This window comes from Mesocricetus auratus, unplaced genomic scaffold (assembly GCF_017639785.1).
Source record: "Mesocricetus auratus isolate SY011 unplaced genomic scaffold, BCM_Maur_2.0 Super-Scaffold_100009, whole genome shotgun sequence".
NCBI lineage: Eukaryota > Metazoa > Chordata > Mammalia > Rodentia > Cricetidae > Mesocricetus > Mesocricetus auratus.
Window position 1 is genome coordinate 66,310,068 of NW_024429193.1, and position 26,079 is coordinate 66,336,146.

The 26,079-nt window shown below is 52.1% G+C and overlaps 3 protein-coding genes across 14 annotated transcripts; all 3 read right to left on the reverse strand.

Annotated features, from left to right (window-relative positions):
* Positions 1–1,158: 1,158 nt before the first annotated feature.
* On the reverse strand, positions 1,159–7,368 carry Fam189b (family with sequence similarity 189 member B). 8 transcript variants are annotated; one of them, XM_021233093.2, is made up of 12 exons: positions 6,556–7,367; positions 6,298–6,354; positions 5,981–6,091; positions 5,758–5,877; positions 5,500–5,643; positions 4,889–5,064; positions 4,508–4,607; positions 3,659–3,728; positions 2,901–3,446; positions 2,350–2,418; positions 1,965–2,218; positions 1,159–1,873 (listed from the first exon to the last, which is right to left on the reverse strand). In XM_021233093.2, the coding sequence occupies exons 1-12, from the start codon at positions 6,799–6,801 to the stop codon at positions 1,700–1,702; spliced, it is 2,067 nt and encodes a 688-aa protein (XP_021088752.1). In that variant the 5' UTR covers positions 6,802–7,367; the 3' UTR covers positions 1,159–1,699. The 8 variants fall into 8 exon arrangements, with proteins under 8 accessions (XP_021088752.1, XP_005080207.1, XP_005080206.1 ...); XM_005080150.4 differs by having other exon boundaries at positions 4,889–5,061; positions 5,500–5,607; positions 6,556–7,366; XM_005080149.4 differs by having other exon boundaries at positions 5,500–5,607; positions 6,556–7,366.
* A 397-nt stretch (positions 7,369–7,765) lies between these two features.
* Positions 7,766–12,929, reverse strand: Scamp3 (secretory carrier membrane protein 3). 2 transcript variants are annotated; one of them, XM_005080147.4, is made up of 9 exons: positions 12,701–12,929; positions 12,300–12,377; positions 10,989–11,123; positions 10,789–10,909; positions 9,810–9,938; positions 9,260–9,419; positions 9,069–9,170; positions 8,484–8,601; positions 7,766–8,223 (listed from the first exon to the last, which is right to left on the reverse strand). In XM_005080147.4, the coding sequence occupies exons 1-9, from the start codon at positions 12,764–12,766 to the stop codon at positions 8,077–8,079; spliced, it is 1,056 nt and encodes a 351-aa protein (XP_005080204.1). In that variant the 5' UTR covers positions 12,767–12,929; the 3' UTR covers positions 7,766–8,076. The 2 variants fall into 2 exon arrangements, with proteins under 2 accessions (XP_005080204.1, XP_012976083.1); XM_013120629.3 differs by having other exon boundaries at positions 10,792–10,909; positions 12,701–12,925.
* Positions 12,930–13,435: 506 nt separating this feature from the next.
* Clk2 (CDC like kinase 2) lies at positions 13,436–24,830 on the reverse strand. Of its 4 annotated transcripts, none has more exons than XM_021233096.2 (13): positions 24,658–24,830; positions 22,335–22,504; positions 20,914–21,139; positions 20,155–20,239; positions 19,740–19,806; positions 19,457–19,573; positions 16,846–17,012; positions 16,057–16,151; positions 15,263–15,392; positions 15,094–15,176; positions 14,856–14,935; positions 14,606–14,696; positions 13,436–13,963 (listed from the first exon to the last, which is right to left on the reverse strand). In XM_021233096.2, the coding sequence occupies exons 2-13, from the start codon at positions 22,502–22,504 to the stop codon at positions 13,778–13,780; spliced, it is 1,497 nt and encodes a 498-aa protein (XP_021088755.1). In that variant the 5' UTR covers positions 24,658–24,830; the 3' UTR covers positions 13,436–13,777. The 4 variants fall into 4 exon arrangements, with proteins under 4 accessions (XP_021088755.1, XP_021088754.1, XP_021088753.1 ...); XM_021233095.2 differs by having other exon boundaries at positions 20,155–20,242; positions 24,658–24,829; XM_021233094.2 differs by having other exon boundaries at positions 20,914–21,142; positions 24,658–24,827.
* Positions 24,831–26,079: the final 1,249 nt, after the last annotated feature.

The following is a 26,079-nucleotide window of genomic DNA, read 5'->3' on the forward strand; positions in this document are numbered from 1 at the left end:
TCTTTTGGCCTCTGCAGGCACCACGAATGCACTTGGTACACAGACATATATGCAGGCAAAACATTAAGTAAATAAATATTTTCATATAGTGAAGGTTGGGGTTAGGGAAATAGTGGGTAAAGTGCTTGCCATCAGCATGAGGACCCAGGCTCACTTGTCCCCAGCCCACATAAAGTCAAAAGACAATAATCCCAGTTACTTCTGTGGTAGAATCAGAACACCCAGAAGCTGAGGCCTAGCTAGCCTTGAAGACGCAGTGAGAAAACTAGGGACCCTGTCTCAAACAAGGTGCACGGCCAGGCCTGACACTACCCTCTAACTTTCCCACACGTGCTCTGGCGCACGTACCAACCATTGCTCGTGCGGTCTCACACCAGAACACAGACATGCAAAGTTCACCGTGCTGTTAAGATGGCTCAGTGAGTCAACTTGCTGTGCACACCTGGTGACCTGGGCTAGGGTTCCCAGAGCCACCCATGGAAGAGTGGAAGGAAGCAGCTGACTTCACAGAACTGTCCTCTGACTCTGTACATGCTGTGGTGCACATACCTGTATACCATTGGTGCGTGCACACACACACACATAAACACACACCATTCTACAAAAAAATAAACAAAAATTCAAAGTCGTCTTTAGCCACACAGTAACTTTGAGATCCTTCTGGGTGACATGAGACCGGTTTCTCAAAACAACCAACACCCCCTCAAAAAGCAAAACCCCCCTAAGAATGGAGTCCCAGACAGTGATTAGCTGATAATTGCAGGTGCTAGGAATTGAATCCTGGTCTATTACAAAACCAGCCAGTGCCCTTAACCACTGAGGAATCTCTCCAGCCCCTATCTCACTCCTCTAAAAATCCCTGTATTAACTTCTGTGCTTAAGATCTATGCTAAACTGGTCTACAGGACAGCCTCCAAAGCCACAGAGAAACCCTGTCTCACCCCCCCAAAAGATCTATGTTAAAAAGCTAGGCACGATGGCACATGCCAGCACTTGGGAGGCAGAGGCAAGCGGATCCCAGTGAGGTCAGTCTGGTTTGCATAGTGAGTTTCAGGACAGCCAGGGCTATGTAGAGAAACCCTGCCTAAGTCAAACAAAAAACTGTTAGGAATGCCTTTAATCAACTCTGCTTACACACCAACAGAACAGTCCAAAAGAGAAGGGAGGAACTGAAATTTATTGAAGGCTTACTCAGTGTTACAAACATTCACGTTCACAATGTTTCACAGGCCAGGCAATTAAGGTTAAGTAACTTGGCCGAGGTCATGCAGCTAGAGGCGGCGGAGCTCAAGAGCCACCTAAATTCCTGTCTTTTCTTGCCTGCCTCACCACAGGGCAAGGCACAAATCAACCTGGTCTCAAAGACTCAGCCGTTTGTCCCCATACAGTGCCATTAAATATCAGAAAGAGGCACTCTCATGCTGGGGGGAGTTTACTCATTTCCCTCCATCAATGCTGGAAGCAGGGGGCGTCTCCTCCCACAGCTTGAACACCCAAGCAGCACAGGTCAGAAGCTCTCCCATCCAGAGGGACAGAGGCAAGCAGCAGGAGCCCCCAAAGGCAGGCAGGAAAGGAACGCCTTGTGAGGGTATGCAGCGGGTTTCTTTTGAGCCAGCCAGTACACAGGGCTGCAGGTCCCGACCAGCCGAGGCTTGTGGCAGCAGCATTCATCTGGATCTGTTCTTTGGTACAAGCCCAATCAGAGCCCGGTCTCTCGGCTGCCTCCATTGAGGCTGAGGCTGTGTGGGCGTACTCCATGCTCCAGCCTGCGGCTAGACAGGAGTCGCCTTAGAGAGGCGCCAGAACTCAAATCACCACAGCTGCGAAGGTGGAGGCTCTCCCGACCTGGTCGTCCCCATGGGCTCCTGCGCACCTGGAAGGGGACACAGGAGAGGGCATTGGCATGGGCCAACCTAAAGCGCCAGGCTTTCCTAGTGATGCTTCTTGGCACCGCTAATGCTCACCTGCTTATGTCCATGGGCTGCAGTCCCTGTGGGATCTGGGGACTTCCTGGACAGCTGAAGGAAACGAGTGACCAGGCCTCGGCCTGGCCAGCTTCCTTTCAGGTCCCCTAGAGAGTGGGCGGGTGCAGGACCTGAAGGCAGGGGAACCTTCTGGAAGGTGGGCACTGGGCGGCGTTTCTCAGCGGAGCGGGCACGCAGCAACTTGGGCGAAGGGCAGCGGGCTAGGCGGAAAAGGCAGGCTTCGGAGCAGAGCCCTGCAGAGAGAGGGTGTGTGTGTGTGTGTGTGTGTGTGTGTGTGTGTGTGTGTGTGTGTGTGTGTGTGTGCGCGCGCGCGCGCGCGCCACACAGTGGCCCCACACCCTCTAGCTGTCCACCACCGCCTGACCTGTGTCTGCAGAGGAGATAGAGGCAGCTTCTTCCTCAAGCACTTTGGTATAAAGGTCCCTGAAGTCAGCTGGGGAAAGAAAAAAGGACAGTGTGAGTTCTATATGAACACACACACCTCCCCCCACTGTCCGCCGTCCTGCTAGAGCCCAAGCTCAATGGGGTTTTCCTGGTTCTCAAGCTCCATCCCCATTCAAGGGGTCATCTCTGCCCACAACTACATGGTATAATGTAGGAAGAAGGGATCTCACTGCTGCAGCCTCCCAGCTCTGTCCCCAGATGGGGACTTCCTGTGTGGCTGTGAGCTATCTTGCTTTCTATCTTTTCTCAGTAACTTGCAGAGACTTCTGGTTGATCTGTTTGTATAACTGGGTGGTTATGTAGCCCAGGCATCAAGAACCACGTCCTTCTGGTTAGCCATGAAGCCTCTGTCCCTCAGAGGTGAGCACTCAGACAGGAGTAACTAACTTCACCTTCTTCCCTGTCAGGAATCTTGCAGAGTCCCAAAGCTAGTGGTTACCCGTCCCTGCACCAGATGAGGGTGTGGCTCACCAGTGTCGCTGGAGGTGGTGATGCCTGGGTCGCTGTGAGACCTCGGCAGCAGCAGCGGTGGAGGGGGTGTCCGGCGAGGAGGCCGGTGCCCGGGTGGGGTGAGGGAACCTGAGCTATCGCTGAAGCGTCGAGTGGGGGCTCGGGCAGGAGGGGGTGCAGCTGAGCGGCTGCCTCCTCTGGGGACCCGCCGCCTCAGCTCGGGGAAGCAAGGCCCCACCCAGGGAGGCCAGCCCTCCAACCGGTGGCAACTGCGAGCGGCTGTGGGGGCACCCAGTGGGGGTGGGGCTTCAGGGGCTGAGCAGGAATAGGAGCGGGCAGCCCGCGGGGGTCGCCGTGGCAAGGGGCTGTCTTCAAAGGGGCCCCGCAGGCCGCAGTCCAGGCTAAGGCAGTAGCCTGCTCGGCTTCGCTGGATGGAGCGGAAGAGCACATAATCCACAGAGCGCACAGAGCCCTGGAGTTCCAGCAGGCAAGAGTCTTCTGATGGGCTGGAGCCCCCAGGGAGGTCGCCAATGGCTGACAACACCAGGGACCCGCTGTCCATGGACACTGTGGGTGGCAAGGGAGCGCTAGGTAGGATTGCAGGAGGGCAGCTGCTCTTCATGCGCCAATCTGACTCCAGCTTTGTCTTCAAGGAGACAGATAGGCCAGGGTTCTAAGAAGCCACAGTCCTCAACTCCAAACCACCGGCTGACTTCAGCCTTGTTTTTCCCTCCTCACGGCCCCACCCTGCCCTGGCCCTCAGGCCCCACTGCGCTCACCATCTACGATGGAGGCCACCCGCTCACAGACACAGGAGCCATCGTGAAGCTGAGGATCAAACAGAGTGGCCTGCAGAAGATACAGGGTCAGAAGTCTGGCGGATCACACTGACATGACCATTCCTATGCACTGGGAAGAGCTCTGGGGACTAGAGATTCCAGGGCAGCTTTGTCACTCTGTGTGAGTTATCTGGGTTTTGCTTTTGTTTCTGAGACAGGGTTTACTGAGCAGCCTAGGCTAGCCTTTGAATTCCTTTTTTTTTTAAAGTTTATTTATTTATTATGTATACAGTGCTGTCTGCACGTGTTCCTACAGGCCAGAAGAGGGCATCAGATCTCATTAGAGGTGGTTATGAGCCAACATGTGGTTGCTGGGAGTTGAACTCAGGACCTCTGGAAGAGCACCCAGTGCTTTTAACCTTTGAGCCTTTGAATTCCTAATCCTGCTGCCTCTACTTCCCAAGTGCTGTGCTTATAGGCACATGACACTACAGTTGCCTTTGTGTAGGTCACTTATGAGGCGTTAGTTTCTGTGTCTTTATCTTTTGAGACAGGTCACTGAAGCCTGGCTGGCCTAGACCTCTCCATGTAGACCAGGTTGCCCCTGATCTTGTGGCGCTTGCTGCTTCCGCCTTCCCGGTGCTGGGATTACAGGAGTGCCCCATCGCACTCAGCAGCACATCTTTAATAGAGAAATACTAGCTTGTCTCCCACCCACCTCAGCAGCTCTAGGGCACATCAAAGATGGCAGTGGGTGTGCTACAGAGGGCATGAGAACAGTCGTATCCTTATCAAGCAGCTTTCCAGGCTCTATCCGCTGCTCCCAGCCTCACCAAGCCTTCTCCTCACCTGGCTGTCTCTTCGTAGCCCCATGACGGCCTCGTAAGAGGGAGGGCAATCAGTAGGGTACAGGGGCACTGGGCTATCCATGGAGCCGTTGTATGTGATGCTGGCAGGATGAGGGGGAAGGTCAGGGCCTGGCAAGCAGCCCCCCCTCCTCCACAGCTACACCTCCCCACCAGTCCCCGCCCAGCCCAAGTCCCCCCCGCAGGACCTGGCCCCTCCCCAGGCCCCCCCCGCAGGACCTGGCCCCTCCCCAGGCCCCCCCGCAGGACGTGGCCCCTCCCCAGGCCCCCCCGCAGGACGTGGCCCCTCCCCAGGCCCCCGCAGGACCTGGCCCCTCCCCAGGCCCCTTCCCAGGCCCCCCCGCAGGACCTGGCCCCGCCTTACCTTTGCGCATCAGTCTCTGAGCTGCAGGTGTACTCTGGAGGGTAGTAGGGTGGGGGGGGCACAGGTGGGACAAACTCCTCCAAGTCCAGCATGGTGTGGAGGAGAGGAGCTGGAGGCGATGAGGTACAAGCCAGGGGCCCCAGGGGGCCCGAGACTGAGCGTTCAGGGGCCAGCTGCTGGGGAGCAAGCCTGGTTTCAAATTTCTTTCCTTTCCACTATTTTTATGGTCCCACCTCCTCCAAGAAGATCCAGTTCCAGCCCTTCTGAACCACACCCAGTTCCCTCTTCGACCTGTGCCTCCTCGGTACCTCTAGCCTTATCCACTCGCTCATAAACCTGTTTTAGTTTCACATCTGTCTGCACTTATCACCTGTTTCCAGTCACCACAGGACTACCCGTCCTGTATCCCTACTCCCATCTAGGACCCTCCTGATTTCACCCCGTCCAGTCTTCCTTACTCCCTTTGGCCCTCAACATCCCTGTAATAAATATCCTCAGGTGACCCAGAACCCCAAGCTCAAAACCCAGCCTGTAGCTTTATTTGCGAGCCCAACCGCAGCACAGACTCCGCGCCCCCACCCGCCCTGTCTGCTTGGTCTTGTCTCTCTCACCATATGCACCAGATCCAGGGAGAAGATCTGGACACAGCAGACAATAGCGGAGAGGGTACAGATTATTGCAGCACAAATGGTAAGCCCACAGACACTGAAGAGCAGGTTCTGGAGAAGGAAGGATAAAGGAGAGGAGTCCACGGCCTGGGAGGGGCAGACCCCACATATGTGAGCCTTTGGGAACCCCAGGAGGGGGGCCATGGGGAGGGAGAACCGGATGATAGTGTAGGAGGAAGGGGCTGGGGAGGGCGTGTTCACCTTGAGGGCCCCTCGGGCTTCGTCACAGGTGGAGTTAAGGGCAACTTTCAGTTCCTGGCCCCACTCTGGACAGGGCCTGTGGAGAGGGATAGGGGGGCAGCACACACAGACCTTGCCTTCCTGTGTGGAGTGGAAAGGGCAAGGCAGCGCGGTCAGAGCAAACTCAGGGTCCCTCACACCTCCCCTCACCACTTCTTTTCACATCTGCCCCCTTACATCTCACCATGGAACATTCTCGGAAGTCCCGAGCCAGCTGGGCATTCTTACAGGAGAGAACAGAGCCAGCCATGCTGAGCATGACACAGAGCACCGAGAGCAAGGAGAAAAAGGAGATCTGGGGGAGAGAGGGTGTCACCTCAGGGCTGGGGCCGGCACCCGCACTCCTCTTCCACGGAATGAGCCACCCTCTTCTCCTAACAGACACTTCCTGCCAGCCTGGCACCAACTGGAAAGCCAAGTCCCTTCCTGAGGGCATAAAGGGTATATCCCCTCTGGTGTTGGGCACCTGCCTCCCAGTGGGTATTGGGCTTTGGCACCTACCACTAGAGTGAATGGACGCTTCCAGGACACAATGCCAACCAACCCGGAGAACGCCAGCTAGGGACAGAGTGGGCACAGGCTCAGCCTGGCAGGGGAAGCACCTTAGTGAGCCCCTCGCCACAGGATGCACCCAGCCCTGGAGGAGGGAGAGGACTGGGAGAGGAAGGAAAAGACAAGCATGTGGGCTTGCAGGTGAGGAGGGGTGGGGCCTGAGAAGTTTCTCCCACCCCACCACTGAGCACTCTTTACCCAACTCACCGAGAACCCAGCCCAAGACGGGCAGGACCTCTTGATGCTCTCGGTGGTGGTGACAGAGGAGGCCACCATGCTGAAGGTTACCACCAGGATGCCCAAGAGCACCTGGGCTAGCCCCAACGTGAGCAGGGCCTGCAGCCAGGGTCGGTGGAGGCGGAGGTGGGTAAGGCCCCGGGTACTGGGCCGGCTGGTGAGCGAGCGGCTGGAGTCACTAGGCGAGAGCATCATGCCTGCTGCCCGGTTGCCCATACCTCGCTCGGTCCCCCTCGGTACTTGGGAGCATCTCAGAGGCGCCCAAGGCCCCGTTCTTTATCCTTTCCAGCACCCTCACTGTAAAGCCCACCTCCTGGCTAGGTCCTCTGGGACATCGCCCAGGGATGCCAGCTGGAGGGAGGCCCAAAGGAGGGGTGTCACGAAGGGGCAGTGGGGAGCTCCCTCCCCACCACCAGACGGGTACCGTGCCCGCGGCAGCGATGAGGATGCGAAGGCACTGGCTCATTGCATTTCCTTAACGAAGAGGGGTGCCGAGAAGGGCTGATCCCAGACTGAAGAGAGTAGCGTTCCGGAGCCCAGGGCAGGGTGGGGAGGGCAAAGGCGAGAGGGATGCAAAGAAGTCTACAGAAGAGGAGAAAGATTCGCATGCAGGGACTAGAGCTGCCTTTGGTGATCCAGGGCCGCCTGGTGGGGAGAGGCCACGGAAACTGTCTCCAGGGTCGCGGGGCCCGCTCCCCTCCCCACCACGCTCAGCTCCCTTAGCTCCTCCAGCCGCAGCAAGTCAGGCTCTAGAGGCCAGGGATGGGGGATGGTGTGTGGTGCGGAGAAGGGGTGTGGTGGCTGGTGCAGTGCATCCTGGGAGCTGTAGTCCGAAAGTAATCCTGGGTAGGGGAGGAGATAGGGAGAGGCCCTCCTCCAACCCCAGCCTCACCCTGAAGCCTGGCTGGTTAAGTATCATTTCTGAGCCCATTTCCGGCCCTACCCAACGCTTCAGGTCCCCACGATGCAGAGTTCTCAGCAGAAGAGGCTGACTGCCCATCATTAATGTCATTAATGGGAGGGGATAGCAGACTGGGCAGGTGCTCCCCGTGTCTCAGGGCTCCTACCACCCCACCCAGTGTGTCAAGCGAAACCTCTCCTGCAGACATGCTTCCACTCGTCACCCTCTCAACACTCTTTCAAAAAGTTTACATCCAGTAAAGATCCAGGAAATGGGGAGTTTCAGTTATACTTTTTTTCTTTTTTAATTTAAATAACGGAAGAGACATCCTTGGCACAGCAGAGGGAAACTGGGTTTGGGGTATGTGAGAGGCGGCAGCAATGTGGCCAGATGGGGGAATAAAGGCAAGTAATGACCTAGTCACAGTGGGCTCCCACACCTCTGAGTCAGCTTTAGAGTCATGGCTGTGGAATTAAGAGCCCTATAGAAGTCAGTAAGTAGTGATGTCTCTTAATCCCTGTGACTTCAGGGACAGGGACTATCTTAGTTCCCACAGGTGGCAGGGTCAGGACATTCCAGTGGCGGTCAGGTCATGGGGTCCTGAAGGCATTTTCCGCAGCCCCGGCGGCTGCATTGGCGGCAGCAGTTCGAACTGCGGGGTTGGAGAAGACACCGGCAGCAAATTCTTGCTGGGCTTTCTGAAAGCTGGCTCCTGTTCGGCGGTACAAGGAGTGAATCTGCAAGAAGATGGCAGCGACATCACAACACAGGCGAGGCCCTCCAGCTCACCCCAAGTGACACCACCACCTCCAGCATGCTGCTCTTGCCTTTCCTTCTGGGATGGCACTCCCTGCAAACACATAAATTCACCCACCCAAGGAAGTCCATTAGTTGAGAACCCGGCCCTCTACTTGCCCTCCCGAGCTCCTTCTCAGCGTTCCACTCTGCGCCCCTAGGGACTTAGGATCCCCACCCCCACTTCCACCCAGGCCCTCACCCGCTTCAGCATCACAATTCCCAGCACAGCCACGCCAGTGAAGAGCAGGGCAACCAGCAGCATGAGCACAGCGACGGCGGTGTTGGTGCTCACCGTCACAATCGCAGACACCCAGCCACTGTGGGGAGGAGGTGTTGGTGAGCGGGCTGTTTCCCAGTGTTCACTGGGCATGCTGCGGGCACGCTCCATGCCCATCGGTGGTCACTGCTCTGCCAAGGTGGTGGCATTCCATGAGCCAGCCCTACCACATCTATTCGCTTTACACTTGTAACTCGTTTCTGAAGCATTAGCTCCCGACTCTCCTCACACCCTCACTCAGGACAGGATCTTCTCACTTGAGGATGATCCCTTCAAAGGTGCCCCCTTCTTTCAACCACGGCGGTATGGCCTCCCCCAGGAAGACTTCCTTTCAGCTGCGGCCTGTCTAGAGCTCTCTGGGCTCTCTGGCCAGGCATCCTGACTTCTTGTTACATTAGCTTCTCCAGAGAATGCACACATGCCCTTTTGCTGGACAACTCTGCCTCCTAACTGAACTGCCCAGAGTGGGAGACCAAGGCGAGGGAGGATAAACGGGAACGCACACACCTGAAGCCCCACCCTGGGATGCCAATGGCCTGGAGGACAAAGAACACATCCTGGACGAAGAAAATGAAGAAAAACACGAAGAAATTGAATGAGCTGTCACTCCTGCAAAGAGAGAGAGAGACGTGTGGGAGAACTAGAAGATGAGGGTTGGGGGAGCAGCTATGGGACGTGCGGCGCCCTCCAGCACTTACCGGAAAGCCTTATACATTGGGCGATACCAGCAGACAAAGGAGCAGGGGGTGAAGAGGAGGAGCCAAAGCATAGACAGCCCGAAGCCTGAGCCACTGCTGGTCTCCACACAGAACTTGGCCAGGCAGGCGAGGAAGTTCAGGAGAAGAGCCAAAGTGCTGCCTGAGGGGCAGAGGACAGGATGAAGGAACTTTCTGGAATGCAATGAAGCCTGTCACATATGCCTTTCCAATGAGGCAGCAGCATGAAAGGATGGGGCCCACGCTCTGGAGAATCAACCCCACTGATCAGATATGATCTCCTTGAAGAGACTTTGCAAAAATTCAGAATCCATTTACGGATGGTGGCAGAGGGGAAGGTGGGCTAAGAACATACACACCACACTCACACACACACACACACACACACACACACACACACACACACACACACACACACACACACGAGAAACTCTAAGGGTCCTTGAAGAAACATTAAAGCTCTCAAGAGTGTGTTCCAGGGCATTTAGCAGATTTATCTGTAGCACCTCCCAAAAAGACTTCTCACACTCACACATCCAGAGGTAGTACATGGTGGACACTGTCTTCTGGAACTCTTGAGGGATCTCCATGGAGATGTCCTGGAAAAAGCAAGGCTGAACTGGGCAAAAAGATGGAAGGGGAGGCCAGTTGTTTTGTCGAGCTGTAAGGCAAAAAACAGGAGGAATGCCTCAAAAAACGAGTGAATCAGGAAGGAACACACTCCCCTCCCTCCATTCCTACGTCTCCTCAATTATAGGTACAAAGAAACAAAACGTGGAAAATAGTAGGCATGGTAGTGCTGCCTATAATCCCACACTGAGGAGGCTGAGGCAGGAGGACAGAAAGTTCCAGTGCAGCCTGGTCTACACAGCAAGACCCTTCCAAGACAAAACAAAGAACAGAAAAATAATGGTAAGCAAACAGTTATTATTTGAAGTATCTGAGGCTCATGTCAAGAGCTCTACATAGGCGATTTTATTCAACCATCACAATTTTCTCCTTTTGTAAAATGAGAAGAATGCTTTAGAAAATAGTAAGCTGAAGTGTTCAATATAAAGTACCAAATGTTTGGGGTGTAGCTCAGTGGCAGGATGCCTAAGATTAGCACCCAAGGGCTGGAGAGATGGCTCTGTGCTTAAGCACAGGCTGCTCTGGCACAGACGCAGGGCGGTGTTTCCAGCACCCACAGGAGGGTTAACAACAGGGAGCGGGGAGTCAGGGGTAAGTTGCCCTCTTCTGGTCTCCATGGACACTGCACACATATGGATTCACTTATAAACATGCAGGCAAAACACACATGTAAAATAAAAATATTGTAAGTAAATCTTAAAAAAAAAAACCAAACAACCCATTATGTAACTGCTTAAGAACCCAAGGCTGAGGAGCAGTGCCAACTATAATTATAACTCAGCTTTAACAATCTGACTGATGAACCCATGTTCTTCAGATGTTTTAGTGGCTCCTTCCAAGCTGTCCAGCACTCTTTCTCACCCTAACCAGGAACCACTTACTACCTGTGCCACCCAGGGCAACGTGCTGCAGTTCCCGCTCCCGGCGGTCCAGCTCCTCCGCCTTCCGGTTGAGTTCCTCCTGCTTCTTGAGCAGCTCAGCAGTGGCTGCCACAGCAGAAGCCTAAGGGACATGAGCATAGGAAGGTGTGATTTCCAGACCCAGCACTGGCTCCTGTCCTTACCAACGGCACACCCCTTACCTGAGTGCTGTAGGAGCCATAGTTCTTGGGCTCTGTGGGGCTGAGCTTTCTTGAGGACTGTACAGAGGGAGCTGTGGGAGGCGGCAACGGGGCTGGGGCTGCAGCTGGGGCAGGAGGCTCATAGGCTGGGGGAGGCTGTTGGAAACAAGCCTTAGAGATCAGCTAACGCGCTAGTCTGCTTGATACCACCTGCAACCAGAACTCATCAGTCACATCAGCAGCGCTCCTCCCTACAAGTTAGGGGCCCCCTTGATGTTTGCTTTGTTTTTGAGATAACAGACAGACATTTGGGCTGGCCTAGAACTTGCAATCCTCATGCCTCAGTCTAAGCACTGACAGCCCTGTGTCACGTTCCTAGATAGGAAGCTACTTCTTCTGTGAATTTATTTAAGTTGGATAACTTAATCAGAACTTGTAGCAATCCTGGCCACAGCCTCTTATGTCTGATGCTTCAGCAACACTTAAAGCATCTACCCAGTATCATCTCTTTAAGTCTTTAATTTTTTTTCTTTGTTTTTTGAGACATGGTTTCTCTGTGTAGTATTGGAGCCTATTCTGGCACTCCCTCTGTAGGCCAGGCTGTCTTACTTTTTATTCATTCATTCATTTATTTATTTTTTTGAGGAGACAGGGTTTCTCTGTGGCTTTGGAGGCTGTCCTGGAACTAGCTCTTGTAGACCAGGCTGGTTTCAAACTCAGAGATCTGCCTGCCTCTGCCTCTGCCTCCCCAGTGCTGGGATTAAAGTCGTGTGCCACTACCGCCGGCCCGTCTTATTTTTTTAAATCAATTTACCTACTCATTGTGCGTTCCTGTCTGTGCTCTCTCGAATCATGGAGTGAGTGTGGGGGTCAGAGGGTACCTTGTGGAAGCTTGTTTTCTTCCTCCATCACATCGTTCTTGGGGACTGAACTCGGGTCTCACACACTGCACCCTGGCCTCCAACTTGCCACTACCCAAGGATACCTGAACTTCTAATACTCCCGCCAGTACCTCTCACGTGCTAGGATTGCCCAGCTGTGTTACCTATCACACTCCGTTTCTGTAGTGCTTCGGCTGGGGATCAATACAGGGTAGTGCACTTGATAGCTGGCACTTTACCAGTTGACTCCCTCCTTAATCTCTACTCACTTGTTTCTTCTTCATTGTTTGCCCTCTAATCGCACACCTAAGTCGGCTTCTCAACCCTGACTAGCCCCAACCTCGATTCTCTTCTCTGCATTAAACAAAAACAAAAACAAAACCCAGTGTGCACGGACCCAGTTTATGGCACACTCCCCCTTTCCTGCTCTTCTGTGCTCCTAATTGCTCACCTCTCGGTTCTCAAAAGGGTTGTAGACATCAAGCGTGGCGTACTGCTGGCTGGGTCGGTGCTGGATCACAGCTGGGTCCTGAGAGCAGAGACTTGGCTCAGCGGGCACTCGGGGCTACGGGAATTCCTAGGAACTTCCTGAAACTGCTCGTGACTCCAAGTACTGAGACTTCGGTGCCACGCCGTTGTCTCCAACATTTGCCTTCAAGTTCACCCTACACTGCTAGAACCCACTCATTAGTGGAGCAGTGCCCGCTCCCCATTAGTGCCCCAAATCTCAATGGTCTGGAGCTACCATCACCTCTACGTACCTTCCCCGGGTCAAATGTCACGAATGGGAATAGTAGCCCGACCCCTTAGAACTGGGGAAAAGACTGCCCAAAAGAGGCCGGCGCAAGTCACCTGGAAGGGATTGTCAAGCTCGCCGGAGTCGGGGAATGGGCTCCCGCCGTCTCTGCTCTGAGCCATGTTTGCAATTGAGCCCGGCCGCCCCTGCCCTCCACGCCCCTGCCGCAGCAGTAAGGCGGCAGCGGCCCTGAGAACTCCCTCCGGTGCACTCGGGCCACCCGCTTCTGTGTGTTCCGATTAGCTGAACCAACCGGAAGAGTCACCAAGATTCCCGCAGCAGTAGCGAACTGCGCCTGCGCATTGGTTAAAAAGAAAAAAAAAACCTAAAGCGGGAAGTACCTCACGTGACAACTCTGAACCAGTCTCCGCAGCCTACCGCTGCACTTCCTCCACGTGACCTCCTAGCAGGAAAGAACTACTTATCCCAGGTAGACTAGTGTAAAGCAGTACAGATGGGAATTTTTTGCACTGGCCGGTGGCGGGAGTTTTCTACATGGGTTTCAGGCTGTATGGGTGGGGACAGCCTCAGGGCTACCGTCACACATCCAGTGATTTACAGGGTCAAAGCTGTTTCCCAACACTAACTAGTCCAGATCACACAAGTTCTACCTGATTGCATCTTTTTTAATCTTCAGTACCTTCGAACACAAAGTGCAATTTAAACTCATAATCTGGCTCTAAATTAGCAGGGCAGAGAAGCTCTGCCTTCATACTCAAATTCAAAATAGGTATCAATCGTTTTACCCCTTTACCCCAGTACCTTTGAACCTCAAATTCCAGGGATGGGGGTCAGATGAAGCATGTCATTTTATTTCACAAAGACTGTACAAAATCCCTTATAAAACCTGGGGTAGACACCACCTGGTCACCTCATTCTGCCCCCATCCAACTCCACAGAAGAGGCAGACGAGGCTGGAAGCATGTAAGTAGCAGTATGTACAAGGCAGGGGCTGCAGTGACAGGTACAAGATCTGTCATATGTACACTATGTCACATATTCACAGGTATAAAGGAGCCAGGGGCAGGAGAGGGGGTGATTTCTGGCTCTGTTCTCTTGTATAAAAAAGCACCAGTGTCCTGGACTGGACACCCACTGCTACACAACAAGCAGGGGGGTCCAAGGCCTGATTGTCACCGACTGATATCCCGACTGGAGTCCCACAACTTGGTGTTGGGTGGCTCAGTCCGAAGGCAGGCGAAGAAAGGATGCTGAAGGGCTTCACCTAAGGTCAGCCGCTTAGCAGGTTCATACTCAAGCATATTTTCAATCACATCGAAGAGCTGGTGGTGTTCCTCTGCCTCTGAGGTCAGATACCGCTGGTGGAAGGCAGGAATAAGGTAGAGCAGGGCGCCTCACACACTCGTGTCACCTTTCTTTCCTCTCAGTCAGGGTCTCTACGCAGCCCAGGTGGTTCTGGGACTGTGCACTGCAGCTGACTTTGAACTCAATATTCTCCTGCCTCAGTACCCCAAGCGCTGGGATCACAAGCCTGTGCCACCATGCTGAGCTCTCTGCCTCCTTTAAAGCCCTACCTGTCCCTTTTGGAAAAACAGCACCGAGGCTTGGTTTGCACACAATTTGAATGCTACCTTACTACAACCACAGCATGGCCCACCTTCCTACTAGCACAATTGCCTTCACAGTCTTTGAAGTTTTACTTGTCAACTTCATGAATCTTTACTCCACATTAAAACGTAAGCTCTTCAAAGGTACTTTATTCTGTCTGACCTAAAGAATCCAGGACTTGCTGTGATCTCTGGTCGTCTCGAGGTTAGGCTATCTAACCTCCTTGCCTCTGTGAGAGCATTCTTTTCTATCCACTGTTGATCATATTGTCGTCTTTCAGTCCCCCCCCAACCGTCTGCTTATAAAATGCATTCCAGGGGCAAACCACCCTAAGAAGGAAGCAGCCTTTAGGTTGTGGAAATATATATATATGTATCCCTGGCTGGGCTCACCCGTAGTGGTTTGCAGTTCTCACGGACGTAGCGCCCAGCTGAGGTGTTCTCATCCCAATCCAGACGACCCCGATAAAAATATTTCTGTTTTCTAGAGGGGAAGGGGAGGTTGTTGCATCAGAAGGTTCCCCTTTTATAAAATGCTTTCCCTTGTTTACCTAAGTGAAAGTGGGGGCTAGGGAGGTAAGATGATACACAACAGACAAATCCCATGGAAAGAAAAGGGCAGCCCTTTCTGCTCAAGGTTCACCTTGTCTTTCGGATCATCCGAGAAGGGATAGGACCCAGGATCCTTTCCATCATGGCTAGATGTTCTCTGTTGTCATGGGTCTGGGAAACAAAGATAGATCTAAGCATGAAACCGGGAAGGAATGCTGGGGACTAGTTGGTAGATGGCTAATGTGGAGGACTGAGGGGTACGTTTTCAGCCGATCGAGAAACCAATCAGAAGAATGCCAGGTGGCCCAGTAATATGGCCACTTACTTACCTGGAAGAGGGTGAAGCCCACGTAGTACTCAAAGATGATGCAGCCTATGCTCCACACGTCACAGGGCTGTGACCAGCCCAACTCTGCAGTGAGGAGCAAGGGGAATGACGATGCTTAGGACACGCTACCCTCACATCACCTCACACCGGGAAGCCCTGAGCTCCCTTACCGAGAATGACCTCTGGGGCTCGGTAATGGCGAGTGGAGACAATAGTGCTATGGTGCTCGTGGTCAAAGGTGGCGCTGCCGAAGTCCACCACCCGCACCGCCGTGCTCTTCACACTGCGCTCATCTCGCTTCTAGGAGCAAAGCAGCGGGAAGGAATCTGTCAGACGGAGGTTCCCAGGCTAAGGGGCTTGAGTCTGAGAAAATGCAGCCTGGTCCCACACCCAGGAACATCTGGCTCCTGGTATTTTGTTGTTTGTTTAAAATAGGATTTCACTATGTATCCCAGTCAGGCTTTAAACCTGCAGCAATCCTCCTGCCTCAGAGCCTCCCAAGTGCTGGGATTACAGACATGGGCCACCACACCCATCTCTTCCAGTACCTTAAGAGTAGGAAAGGAAGAAGACTAAGAAATGATTATGGGATAATATGGAAGTCTCTAAGTACCCGAAGACTAGACTCAAGTGTCTGGTGTACTGTTCTGGAAATCTGTAATGTGTAGCGAAGGGTGAAGAGGACCTTTAGTGCTGAGACCTCAAGCTGCCAAGCAAGCTGTTTCCCTAACACACAGAAATGCACATCTAAGAGAGGGAACATGGAGATTTTCACCCTGTTAGAAACTTTCCAAATTGTCTTTCAATTTAAGACTTCTTAAATTGTTCCCTTATTGTGTACACTGGCTTTACCCAGCTGGAGGCAAACAGGGAAACATTAGTAAGAGAACACAAGGTGCTAACCAAAAGCCACGCGGCCCAGTCGCCTTCCCCTCTGGCCAGAGGCTGGCCCTGTCCATCTTACCTTCTCTAGGTTGTAGGTGAGTTCGTAGTCTGAATTCACAAACAGAATATTTTCAGGTTTGAGGTCCGTATGTGTCAACTTGTTATCATGGAGGACTGCAGGGGAGAAGGCTAGATCAGGCTTGACCCAGGTGGCTAGTGCTAGCGGGCAGCAGTACCAAGGATAAAGCTGGTGGGGAGGCAGACCCAGACTCTCCTGGGACTACTTTCTGCTCTGCAACTAAATGAAACGCCTGGTCTAAGATCTACCCTGAGCGATAAAAAAACGCACATATAGTTCATCAGATAGAAAAGCAGCAGTGTGCCACAGTGGGAGTTTTTGTCTGGTCTCCACTCTGGTCTATGTAGTTATCAGACATTCTGCAAACTCAATTCATTAAAATGGCAGCACTGTGAAAATGCAGAGGACGACGACTCTAGATTCTGAAGCTCACATCGAAGCAGAATGATTCAGTGCTCTCCCATCTGCTCTGCCTGAATGAAGAGTACCTCACTACACACACCTAAGACTCCAGCAAGAGTATGTCTGTGCGTCTGTGCCTGCTGTCCAGCACTGCTCCAGGAAAGAAGGGATGAGGAAAAGACACTAAGTGCTGTGGGCGTGCAGGAAGAGCAACGGAGCTCACTGAGGTGAAGACATCAGTCGGGGGAGTCAGGAGACGGCGGCACAGCCACAGGTGTGCAGGTGCACTGGCTGGCTAAGGGCTTCCAGCACACAAGGACAGAGGTCTGATGGAAGGAAGGAAGGAAGGAAGGCTGCCCCAGAGTCCGCCTCACCCACCCCACTCACACTTGACGGCCTGGCAGAGCTGGAAGGCCATGTGGCGCACTTGGTGGATGGGGTAGGGCAGGTAGTTGTTGTCTTTGAGGAAATCGAAGGTGCTAAGGCCCAGAAGTTCAAAGGAGATACACATGTGGCCATGGTAGTCAAACCAGTCAAACATCTGGACACAGAGGCTGGGGAAAGACAGGGGAAGTTGGATGTCCAATAAGCTCCCAACAGCCCACCACCCCACCAAAAGGAAGGGCCGCACAGTTGTTGGTTCCACAGTTGTATAAACACACCAGTTAGTATCAATAATAAGGCTAGGAATGTAGCTCACTTGGTATAGTGGCTACTTAGCATGCACAAGGCCCAAGGTGCAATCTGCAGCATCACATATAAGTTACAATGGCATGAACCTTTAATTTCAGCACTTGGGAGGTGGAGGCAGGAGAATCATAAACTCAAGGTTATTCTCAACTACATAGTGAGTTTGAGAAGGTTAGCCTGAGCTACATGATACCCCATAACTCAAAAAACAAAAAACAAAATTCAGTTAAGAGAATAGCCTTTTTGGAGGTACCAAAAAGCACTACCTGCAAATTCTCAAACATATTTTTGTAACAGTTTAAGTAGTTCAAAACCTATTGGTTGGCCGGGCGTTGGTGGCGCCCACCTTTAGTCCGAGCACTCAGGAGGCAGAGGCAGGTGGATCTCTGTGAGTTCCAGGCAAGCCTGGTCTACAGAGCAGTTCCAGAACAACCTCCAAAACAATACAGAGAAACTCTGTCTCGAAAAACCAAAAAACAAAAACACTAAACAAAACAACAACAACCAACCAAACAAACAAACAAAAGAAACAAAAAACAAAAAAACCTATTGGCTGGCCTGGGCTGTAATTCAGGCATACAACACTTGTCTGGCATGCAAGAGGTCATGTTCAATCCCCAACCTCAAAACAAGGAAAACAAGCCGGGCGTTCGTTGGTGGCGCAGGCCTTTAATCCCAGCCCTCGGGAGGCAGAGGCAGGCGGATCTCTGTGAGTTCGAGGCCAGCCTGGTCTACAGAGTGAGTTCCAGGACAGCCTCCAAAACAATACAGAGAAACCCTGTCTCGAAAAACCAAAAAAAAAAAAAAAAAAAAAAAAAAAAACAAGGAAAACAAAATCTGTTAAGCAGGGTGTGGTGGTGGACTCCAACAATCAGAGCACCCAGGAACTTAGAGGCAGGAGGATCACCATGAATTTAAGGCTAGCTCGGGCCAAGTAATATGACCCTAACTCAAATGAGCACCCCACCCCCAACTATTTGCTGAAGAGCTATTAGCACCTAATTCCAAACAATGTGGACTCTCAACTACCAACATAACCTTTTTATTAAGTCTGGGTCTCACCGTTGCCCAATCTGACCTAGTCCCAATCCCGAGTGCTGTGATTAAAGGCGTGCACCACCACCGCCCGGCTAAGATTTTATTTTTAATTATGTTTGTGAGTTATGTGCATGTGACTGCGGGTTGCTGAGGAGGCTGGAGGTGCTGGATTCCCCTAGAGCTATTTGTTGTTTTTCTAGACAGGGTTTCTCTGCATGGCCTCGGTTCTGTTATAACTCACTATGTACATCCAGGCCTTGACCTCAGAGACCCAGCAGCATCTGCCTCCCGAGTGCTGTGTGCCACCATTGCCTGGCCCCTGCAAAGCTATTGTGAGCTCCTATGTGGGTGCTGGAAACTATACTCATATCCTACCTAATGGTAGTATGCACTCTTAGCTGCTGAGCCATCTCTGCAGTCTTGGTCTCAAGCTTCAGACTGTCCTGCCTCGGCTTCCTGAGCAAGTGTGTGTCCATGTTGTACTGGGTTTGAATTTAGTGCTCTGTAAGACACTTGGCTGGCACTCCATCCCGAGTTACATCTCCTCCAGCACCTTTTCACTTGTGAGAAAAGGTCTTACTAAATTGCTCAGGCCACCTTGAGCTTGCTCTGTGGCCCAGGCAGGCTTTGTGCTTCCAATCTGTCTTTTCCTCTGCTCCCAAGTGGCTGGGATTATAGGCTTACATCATCAATAGTGATGCTCATCAATGCCAGGTACATTCCCTTATTGCAGAGCAACCTGCATGTCATATAATAAACAAGTCAAGTGGGTTAAAGAATGTCAGGGTTAGTCTACTGCACTCATAGGATCAAAAGTTGAATGGAGGGCTGGAGAGATGCCTCAGAGGTTAAGAGCACTGATTGCTCTTCCAGAGGTCCTGAGTTCGATTCCCAGCAACCACATGGTGGCTCACAACCATCTGTAATGAGGTCTGGTGCTCTCTTATGACCTGCAGGAATACATGAAGGCAGAACACTGTGTACATAATAAATAGATAAATCCTTAAAAGAAAAAGAAAAGTTGAATGGACTGGGTGTGGTGGCACAGGCCTTTAATCTCAGTGCTCAGGAGGGTCTCTGTGAGCTCAAGGCCAACCTGTCCGCAAAAAGGTTCAAGGCCCGGAAGAACCACACAGGAAAACTGTATCTTTAAAAGGAAAGACTGAATGGATGAGAAACTCTATATTCTCCTGCCTGCCTGCCTAGCCCCATCTGGAGTCTTCCTTCTGGAGGGTGGAGCCCCTTAGCCTCCTCACAGTCCTTTGCTTACTTCTTGTTGTCAGGATCTTTCTCATTGATTTTCTCTAGCACGTTGATTTCTAGTCGAGCTGCTTCCTTGTACTTCTCCACATTCTTAATGATCTTCAGGGCAACTCTTGCTCCACCCCTGCAGGTCAATAGGGGAGGCTTCTGTTGGGTTCAAGAACATCTCAGACAGAATGGATCAGTGTAAGCACTAAGGCATTCATTCTGTTTAAGCTGCAAACAAATCTGATGCCCTCATAATCTTCTGCGCTTAACAGATGTGGAGGGAGCAGCAGGCCAGCAGTTACCTGCGATGGTCCACACACTGCACCACGCGGCCAAAGGTCCCTTCTCCTAAGGTGCTTACAATTTCATCTGAAACGAAAGAAAGCAGGGTCGGGGAGAGGGAGGGAGAAAAGGGGGGGAATGAGATGAATTGGAAGAAAACAGGGCACAGCAGCCTGGGGTGAGGAGATGAAGGAAGGGGAACAGATATGGATGGCTGCAAGGGAAGAAAACCCCTGTGTGACTCCCACCACCTTTAACCCACGGGCCATGAGAGCTGGGAGTGGACAACAGGTCAATTCTCAACAGCAACTCAAACCACCCAGATGAGCAACACCACTGAGAAAAGGCGAGAGGCCGTGGCTTGGGTTGGCATGGGACGTTAGGATGGCTATGGGACCATTACAGGCTATAGGATTGTTACGATTTGGCTTGTACATCGCTCTTGCAGCCAGTCCCCGACGTGGTAGATGAGGTGGCCCTCAGCGTCGTCCTCTACACTCTTGGCTCTCCGGCTGCTGTGCTGCTGTCGGGGGGTGGGGGGGGTCGGAGCAAGCCAGGTGTCGGATCGGGGGCCGGAGGGAGACGGGGTGGGTGGTGGAGGGGTCACCGGTCACAGGCGCCCAGCCAGGGGGGGACAGACGATGATGGGGGACAGTGGAAGGGAACACGTCAGATGCGGTAAGGCGGATCGGTGTGAGAAGAGAGAGCGGCGCATAATCCCAAGTCCCCAAACCCAAATCAGGACAGGGAGAGGCACGGGCAGAGCAGAGAGGTGATGATGTTGCCAGTGTTACCCACACCCCATGCTATAAAAAGCTCCCTTCTAGGCAGACGAAGTCTTCCCTTGCACCCCACCCGAACTCTCCTGCTGAGGGGCCAGAGCCCAGGGTTTGGTAGACACCGGCCTTTCAAAACCAAGGTCCTCATCAAAAACTGGAGGCCTCGAGGCAGAGCAGCTGCTCCCAACACAAACCCAACATATCACTTAGGGCATAAAGGTCCCATGCCCTTCTATCTCCAAAGCAGGCCTGGAGTCCCTCAAAAGTCGGAGAGCTTCCAAGAGGGTAGGCACACTCAGTGCCCACTTCAATGTTCATGCTCCAAAGCATGATTGAGAACAAGGGACTTTTATTTATCATGGTCCCTGAGGGACTCAAGAAGAATGGGGAGAGAAAGGCCCGGGCTGGCACTCACTGAAGATGAGCGGCTGAACGTGCGGCTATGTCTTCTCCGTCGTCTATGTTTCCTCCGGCTGCTGCGCTGGCTTCGGTAACTGCTGTTCTCCCGATGGTACTCATAGGAATGGCGAAAGTCAGTGTCATAGTAGGCCTCTCCTCGTTCTCGGCTGTAGTCATTGCGCCTGTAGCTGCCACAGTACCGACGATCATATACCCGCCGGTCAGATGAATGATCATCATAGCTGCTGTTGGACAACAAATATTCATTAGGAATGTCAGGCCAGGCCACATTCCCTGTCACACCATGCAGCACGGTCCTACATTAGGGAAAAGAACCATGGGACTAACACAAGGAGGCAGAGGGTGCTTGCCCACACCTGCATATCACCAAGCCTTCTCTGAAAGCACCTGCACCTTCTCTGCTGGGGGCTCCTCCCCCCCCCAATGACACAAGGAACAAAGAAGCCGTTTGCTCTCTAATGTTTCCAAATGAAATGCAGCCTTGCTCCAATCCAACCCACTCCTCTCCATTCCACTGAATTATTAAAGCCCCACAGACCTAACTGTCATGTGGTTCATGAGCTCTCTTCAGCTATTGGTCCATGGCATGTACTGTCTGCCACCTGAGGACATTTCCACCACTGATTTGCATTTGTCCCTCCCTTTCTTAAGAGGCTGTCCATGAGTCAGGCATGCTGGTACACACCACTAATCCAAGTGCTCCAGCAGAGGAGGCCGGTGCCTGTGGTCTCCACAGAAAGTTCTAGGCCAGCCAGAACTATACAGTGACACCTTGTCTCAGGAACAAAAGCAAAGGACTAGAGAGACAGCACAATGGTTAGGAGCACTGGCTGCTCTTTCAGAGGATCCAGGGCCCACATGGCAGCTCACAGCCATCTGCACCTCCAGTTCTAGGGGTCCCATGCCCTCTTCTGACCGCTGAGGGTAACAGGGGTGCATGTAATCCAAGACAGACATGCAGGTAAAACTCACATACACATAAAATTTAAAGGGAAAAAAAAAGCAAGTTTCCCCTTAACTACACAGGTCCAGATCCATTCCAACAATGCCCGGGGGGCATAGCTTCCACCCCTAAGTACTTCCTCTACAAAAGCACCTTTCAGAAAAATACTTTTTTTCTTTGAGTCTCACTGTATAGACCAGGCTGGCCTCAAACTCAGTACGAAGCCCAAATGATCCTTGGACTCATAATCCTCCTTGCCTAATCCCAAGTGCTGGGAGTTATAGGTACCTACCACCAACATTTTTGTAATGCCAGGAAGTGAACCCAGGGACAAATGCATGCTATGTTAAGTACATGCTTTGTCACAGAAGTACATACTTAGCCCCATGTCACCATCAGCCAGCTGCTTAGCCCATTTATTGAATGAATGAGAAAACCAGTGACCTGGAGTCAGTCTCTTGCTGAGGCCTCACCTTCGGGACCGAACATGATAGCTGTCCTCCCTCCGCCGCCGCCTTGTCCGGTCGCTGCTACTCGACCAGGACCGACTTCTTCTTCGTTTATGCTTTCGGCTCCGATAGTGTTCGTGATAACTCCCTCGGCTGCCACGCTCTGAGGAACGGTACCTTCGTGGATGAGGCATCTGGAAGGGAGGAAAAGCAGATGGTAGGAACACTCTTGAGTTTTTGAAGCTCTCTCTGGGACTGTGTGCTTATGAAGATGCGAAGCTGCCTTATACGCCTTTTAACACAGATTCCTCAGTCTTTGTGTTCACAAATTTTCCTTTACGGACTATACAGCCACCTACAAATTTTGGCTAAAAGCTCAAGAAAGTCCAATTCAATTGCTCTCCCTCAAACATGGCTCCATGAAGACCATCAGGCCTGAGCCACACAGTTCATGAGAGGTGACAAATGTGTCTGATAAATATTGCCAAAGTTCATCTCTCCTGCAATCTAAGCTATGCAGCTCTGCCGTCCCAAGTTCTTCACAAGCAAACAAAATAAAGCTTCAGTTTACATGGCTGCTTTAGTTATTAACAGCAAATCTTATCACACACACAACCCCCATTACTAGATTCGGAGTACCACAAGGGCAGGAATTCAGTTTCCCAGGATCTTACAAATAGCTAGTACCAGATACTAGCAAGTTCTAGGGACCAGGGTGTGGTCCTATAAATAAATGTCTCTCGCACATCTGACCAAATTTCTGACAAAGTTGTAAAACAGTACCATAAGGTAGTTGTACATTCCCACCACCACTGTATTTAGTAAGTAGAAAATAACTGAGATTTGCCTTCTATTTTTGACTTTTCAAGATGGGGTTTCTTTGTAGTTCTGGCTGTCCTGGAACTCTGTGTAGACCAGGCTGGTCTTGAACTCTGCCTGCCTCTGTCTCCCAAGTGCTAAGATTAAGTGTGAACTACCATAGCCTGGCTTTTTGTTGTTGTTGTTTTGAGACAAGGTCATTTTATATAACCCTGGCTGGCCTGGAACTTGCTATACAAACCTGAACTTGAACTCAGAGATCTTTCTAGTCTCTGCCTCCTGAGTGCTGGGATGAAAGGCTTCCACAACCACACTTGGCTTGTTTTCTTTTTGTAGGAAGTGCGACTTAACATATTCTAGGCTGTCCTCAATTTTTAAAAATTATTTACTTTATTGATGTTTTGCTTGCATGTATGTCTGTGTGAGTGTCGAATCACCAGGAACTGGAGTCACAGACAGTTGTGAGCTGCCATGTGGCTGCTGGGAATTGAACCCAGGTCCTCCTCCGGAGGAGGAGCCAGTACTCTTAGTCACTGAGCCATCTCTCCAGCCCCGTGCTCAGTTTTGATACGTCACCTAGGATGGTCTTGAATGTCTGATCCTCCCACCTTTACTTCCAAGTGGAGGAATAGGCTCGGCCTCATCATGCCTGGCTTTACCCGGGGCTTCATTCTTGCTAGGTGAGCACCGCCATATCAACTGAACTATAACCCAGCCTAATAACCAGTTTTTAACTAGTATCAGTACTACCTGGCTGACAGCTGAGCCTCCATTAAACAAAACTGGGCTGGTTAAGGTTTATGAGTAATTTTTCGGTCAAAGGAAAAACTCAGAGCGAAATCACTGTCATAATTCAGGAAAAGCACAAGACAAACTGAGTAAGAGGAGTCTCAAGGACAGCCTTGGTCCAGGACTGAGAACATGAGGTCTGCAGGTTTAACGCCAACATCTGGTTGCCATCCTGGGCCACTTCCTCCCAACCTTCTTAAATTAAGGAAGGTGACCTACAGTACATTGGCCTAAAGTGACTGGCAGAAAACCAAGAAGATGAAGCACGAGACTGGCCCAGGTAACTCAATCTTGATTAACATAATTGCCATTTCACTTCGGAGACCCTACCAACACTGTCACTCGGGTCTTTCTTAGCAAAGCAAATCCAGTCTAACTTTTCTCAACTTCTAAATCTTGCCTCCCCCTTTCTTACGCAGAAAACACAGAATAATTCCCTAGAGTCAAACTCTTCCTGTACACTTCAAGTAACACTTCTCGGTTCGTATGAAACCCTTAGTCCAACTTTTGCACGTACGGAAGCGCTCCCGTCCCTATCTCATCACTTCTACGGCTCCCTCCAAGTTTACTACAGGTCTCGCCGCTCCCGCGAGGCAGGTCCTCCTCCCTCCCTCTTATCGCGCTACTCTGCCGCTTCCAGAGCCCAACACTCCTTCCTAATTTCGTCTCATCCCGTCGCCGCCCGTCTGGTGGTAGCCATCTTTCCGCGGCCCCAAGATCCGTCAGCCCGCGCGCTCACCGTTCTGGCGGCGAGGCCCGTGCGCTTGTCCCACAGGAAGTCCGTGATGGCGGCGGCACTGCGGCCGGAGTCCCGGCACCCCCGCGGCGACGAAGTGCGGTTCCACCCCCCAACCCGGGGCCCTGGGACCTCCCGCCCCGTTCCCGGGCTCTGCTCCAGTCCCGCCCGCCCGGGCTCCGTCCCCGCCCCCTGGATCCGCTCGGCGCCTCTCGCACCGCCCCCGCCCGGGGCCCGATCCCAGCTCGGTCTCCGGCTCTGGCCTCTCCGCTCCGCCGCCGCTGCCGTGAGCGAGCCCGCACGCACACACGTACGCACGCACGTCCTGCGTCACTTCCCAGACTCTGATGGGCTCCGCCCTCGCACACCGGGGCCTTTCGGTGTGCTCCTAGTCTTAGCCCGCACTCGCCGGAGACCGCAAAGCCCCGGGTGCGCCTTTTAGTTCGGGTCGGGTGGCACTAGGAACTTGTCACGTGTTTATTGGGCCTCTACGCATCTTATCCTTTTTCAGGCCTCCTTCTTGCTCTTCACCCGAAGACATTTGTGTCTTATTTAGTATTGGGTGTTTAAGGAAAGTATCATTATTTACATTGTATCACTTTTGGGCAGAGGACTCCAGTGAGGCTTTGTGAAGTTAGATTCTTCAAGCATAGCTTGAAAATGCAACCTCCTGCTGCCCTACACGAGCACAAAAGTCATTTATGCTTGGGGCAGGTACAGAGTCGGGAGAATTAGGGCGCCAGAATTGGGAAGCATGGTGTTTTAGCTAGTTTGTATTAAATTTACCGAATCTTCTCTCCTTGTTTTTAGATTTACCTTAAATTATTTGTCTCTAGCAGGGTATGTGCATGTCAGTGCAGGTATTCATAGCGGTCAGAAGAGGGCGTTGGTTCCCCTGGACCTGGAATTATAGGCAGTTTTGAACTGTTAGATGTAGGTGCTGGATTCTCTGGAAGAGCAATTCGAACTCCTAACCACTGAGCCATCTCTCCAGCCCAAGTTTACTAAATATTTAAAAAGAACAAGACGTTAAGCATAGTAGCTAATGCCCATAATCTCGGTTCTCAAAAGGCTGAGGCAAGAGGATTTGGAAAACTCGAGGCCAGCATGGGCTACAGTGTGAGATTGTCTCAGAGACAAACTAGTTCAGAATGTGGTGCCCAATTGACAGAGTAGTTGCCTGTTAGCCAGGATGCTCTGACTGGAGAGACACACATACAATTTACACATGTAATGAATGAATCCCAGGACATGGGAAGCAGAGGCAGAAGAATCAGTGGCTGAGCCGGGCGGTGGTGGCGCACGCCTTTAATCCCAGCACTCGGGAGGCAGAGGCAGGCGGATCTCTGTGAGTTCGAGGCCAGCCTCGTCTACAGAGCGAGTTCCAGGACAGCCTCCAAAGCCACAGAGAAACCCTGTCTCAAA

Excerpts from the sequence above, each read along its gene's own strand:
- Fam189b (XM_021233090.2), bottom strand. The coding sequence starts at position 6,801 with ATGGGCAACCGGGCAGCAGGCATGATGCTCTCGCCTAGTGACTCCAGC. Across the intron at positions 6,092-6,297 it reads AGCGTCCATTCACTCTAGTG|ATCTCCTTTTTCTCCTTGCT; the intron begins GTAGGTGCCAAA and ends TCTCTCCCCCAG. Across the intron at positions 1,874-1,964 it reads CAGCCCATGGACATAAGCAG|GTGCGCAGGAGCCCATGGGG; the intron begins GTGAGCATTAGC and ends GTCCCCTTCCAG.
- Scamp3 (XM_005080147.4), bottom strand. The coding sequence starts at position 12,766 with ATGGCTCAGAGCAGAGACGGCGGGAGCCCATTCCCCGACTCCGGCGAG. Across the intron at positions 11,124-12,299 it reads ACCCTTTTGAGAACCGAGAG|CCTCCCCCAGCCTATGAGCC; the intron begins GTGAGCAATTAG and ends TGTTTCCAACAG. Across the intron at positions 8,224-8,483 it reads GAATTGTGATGCTGAAGCGG|ATTCACTCCTTGTACCGCCG; the intron begins GTGAGGGCCTGG and ends ATCTTCTTGCAG.
- Clk2 (XM_005080144.4), bottom strand. The coding sequence starts at position 22,504 with ATGCCTCATCCACGAAGGTACCGTTCCTCAGAGCGTGGCAGCCGAGGG. Across the intron at positions 20,243-20,913 it reads CGTTCAGCCGCTCATCTTCA|CAGCACAGCAGCCGGAGAGC; the intron begins GTGAGTGCCAGC and ends ACCCCCCGACAG. Across the intron at positions 19,807-20,154 it reads GGACTGGCTGCAAGAGCGAT|ATGAAATTGTAAGCACCTTA; the intron begins GTACAAGCCAAA and ends CTTTCGTTTCAG.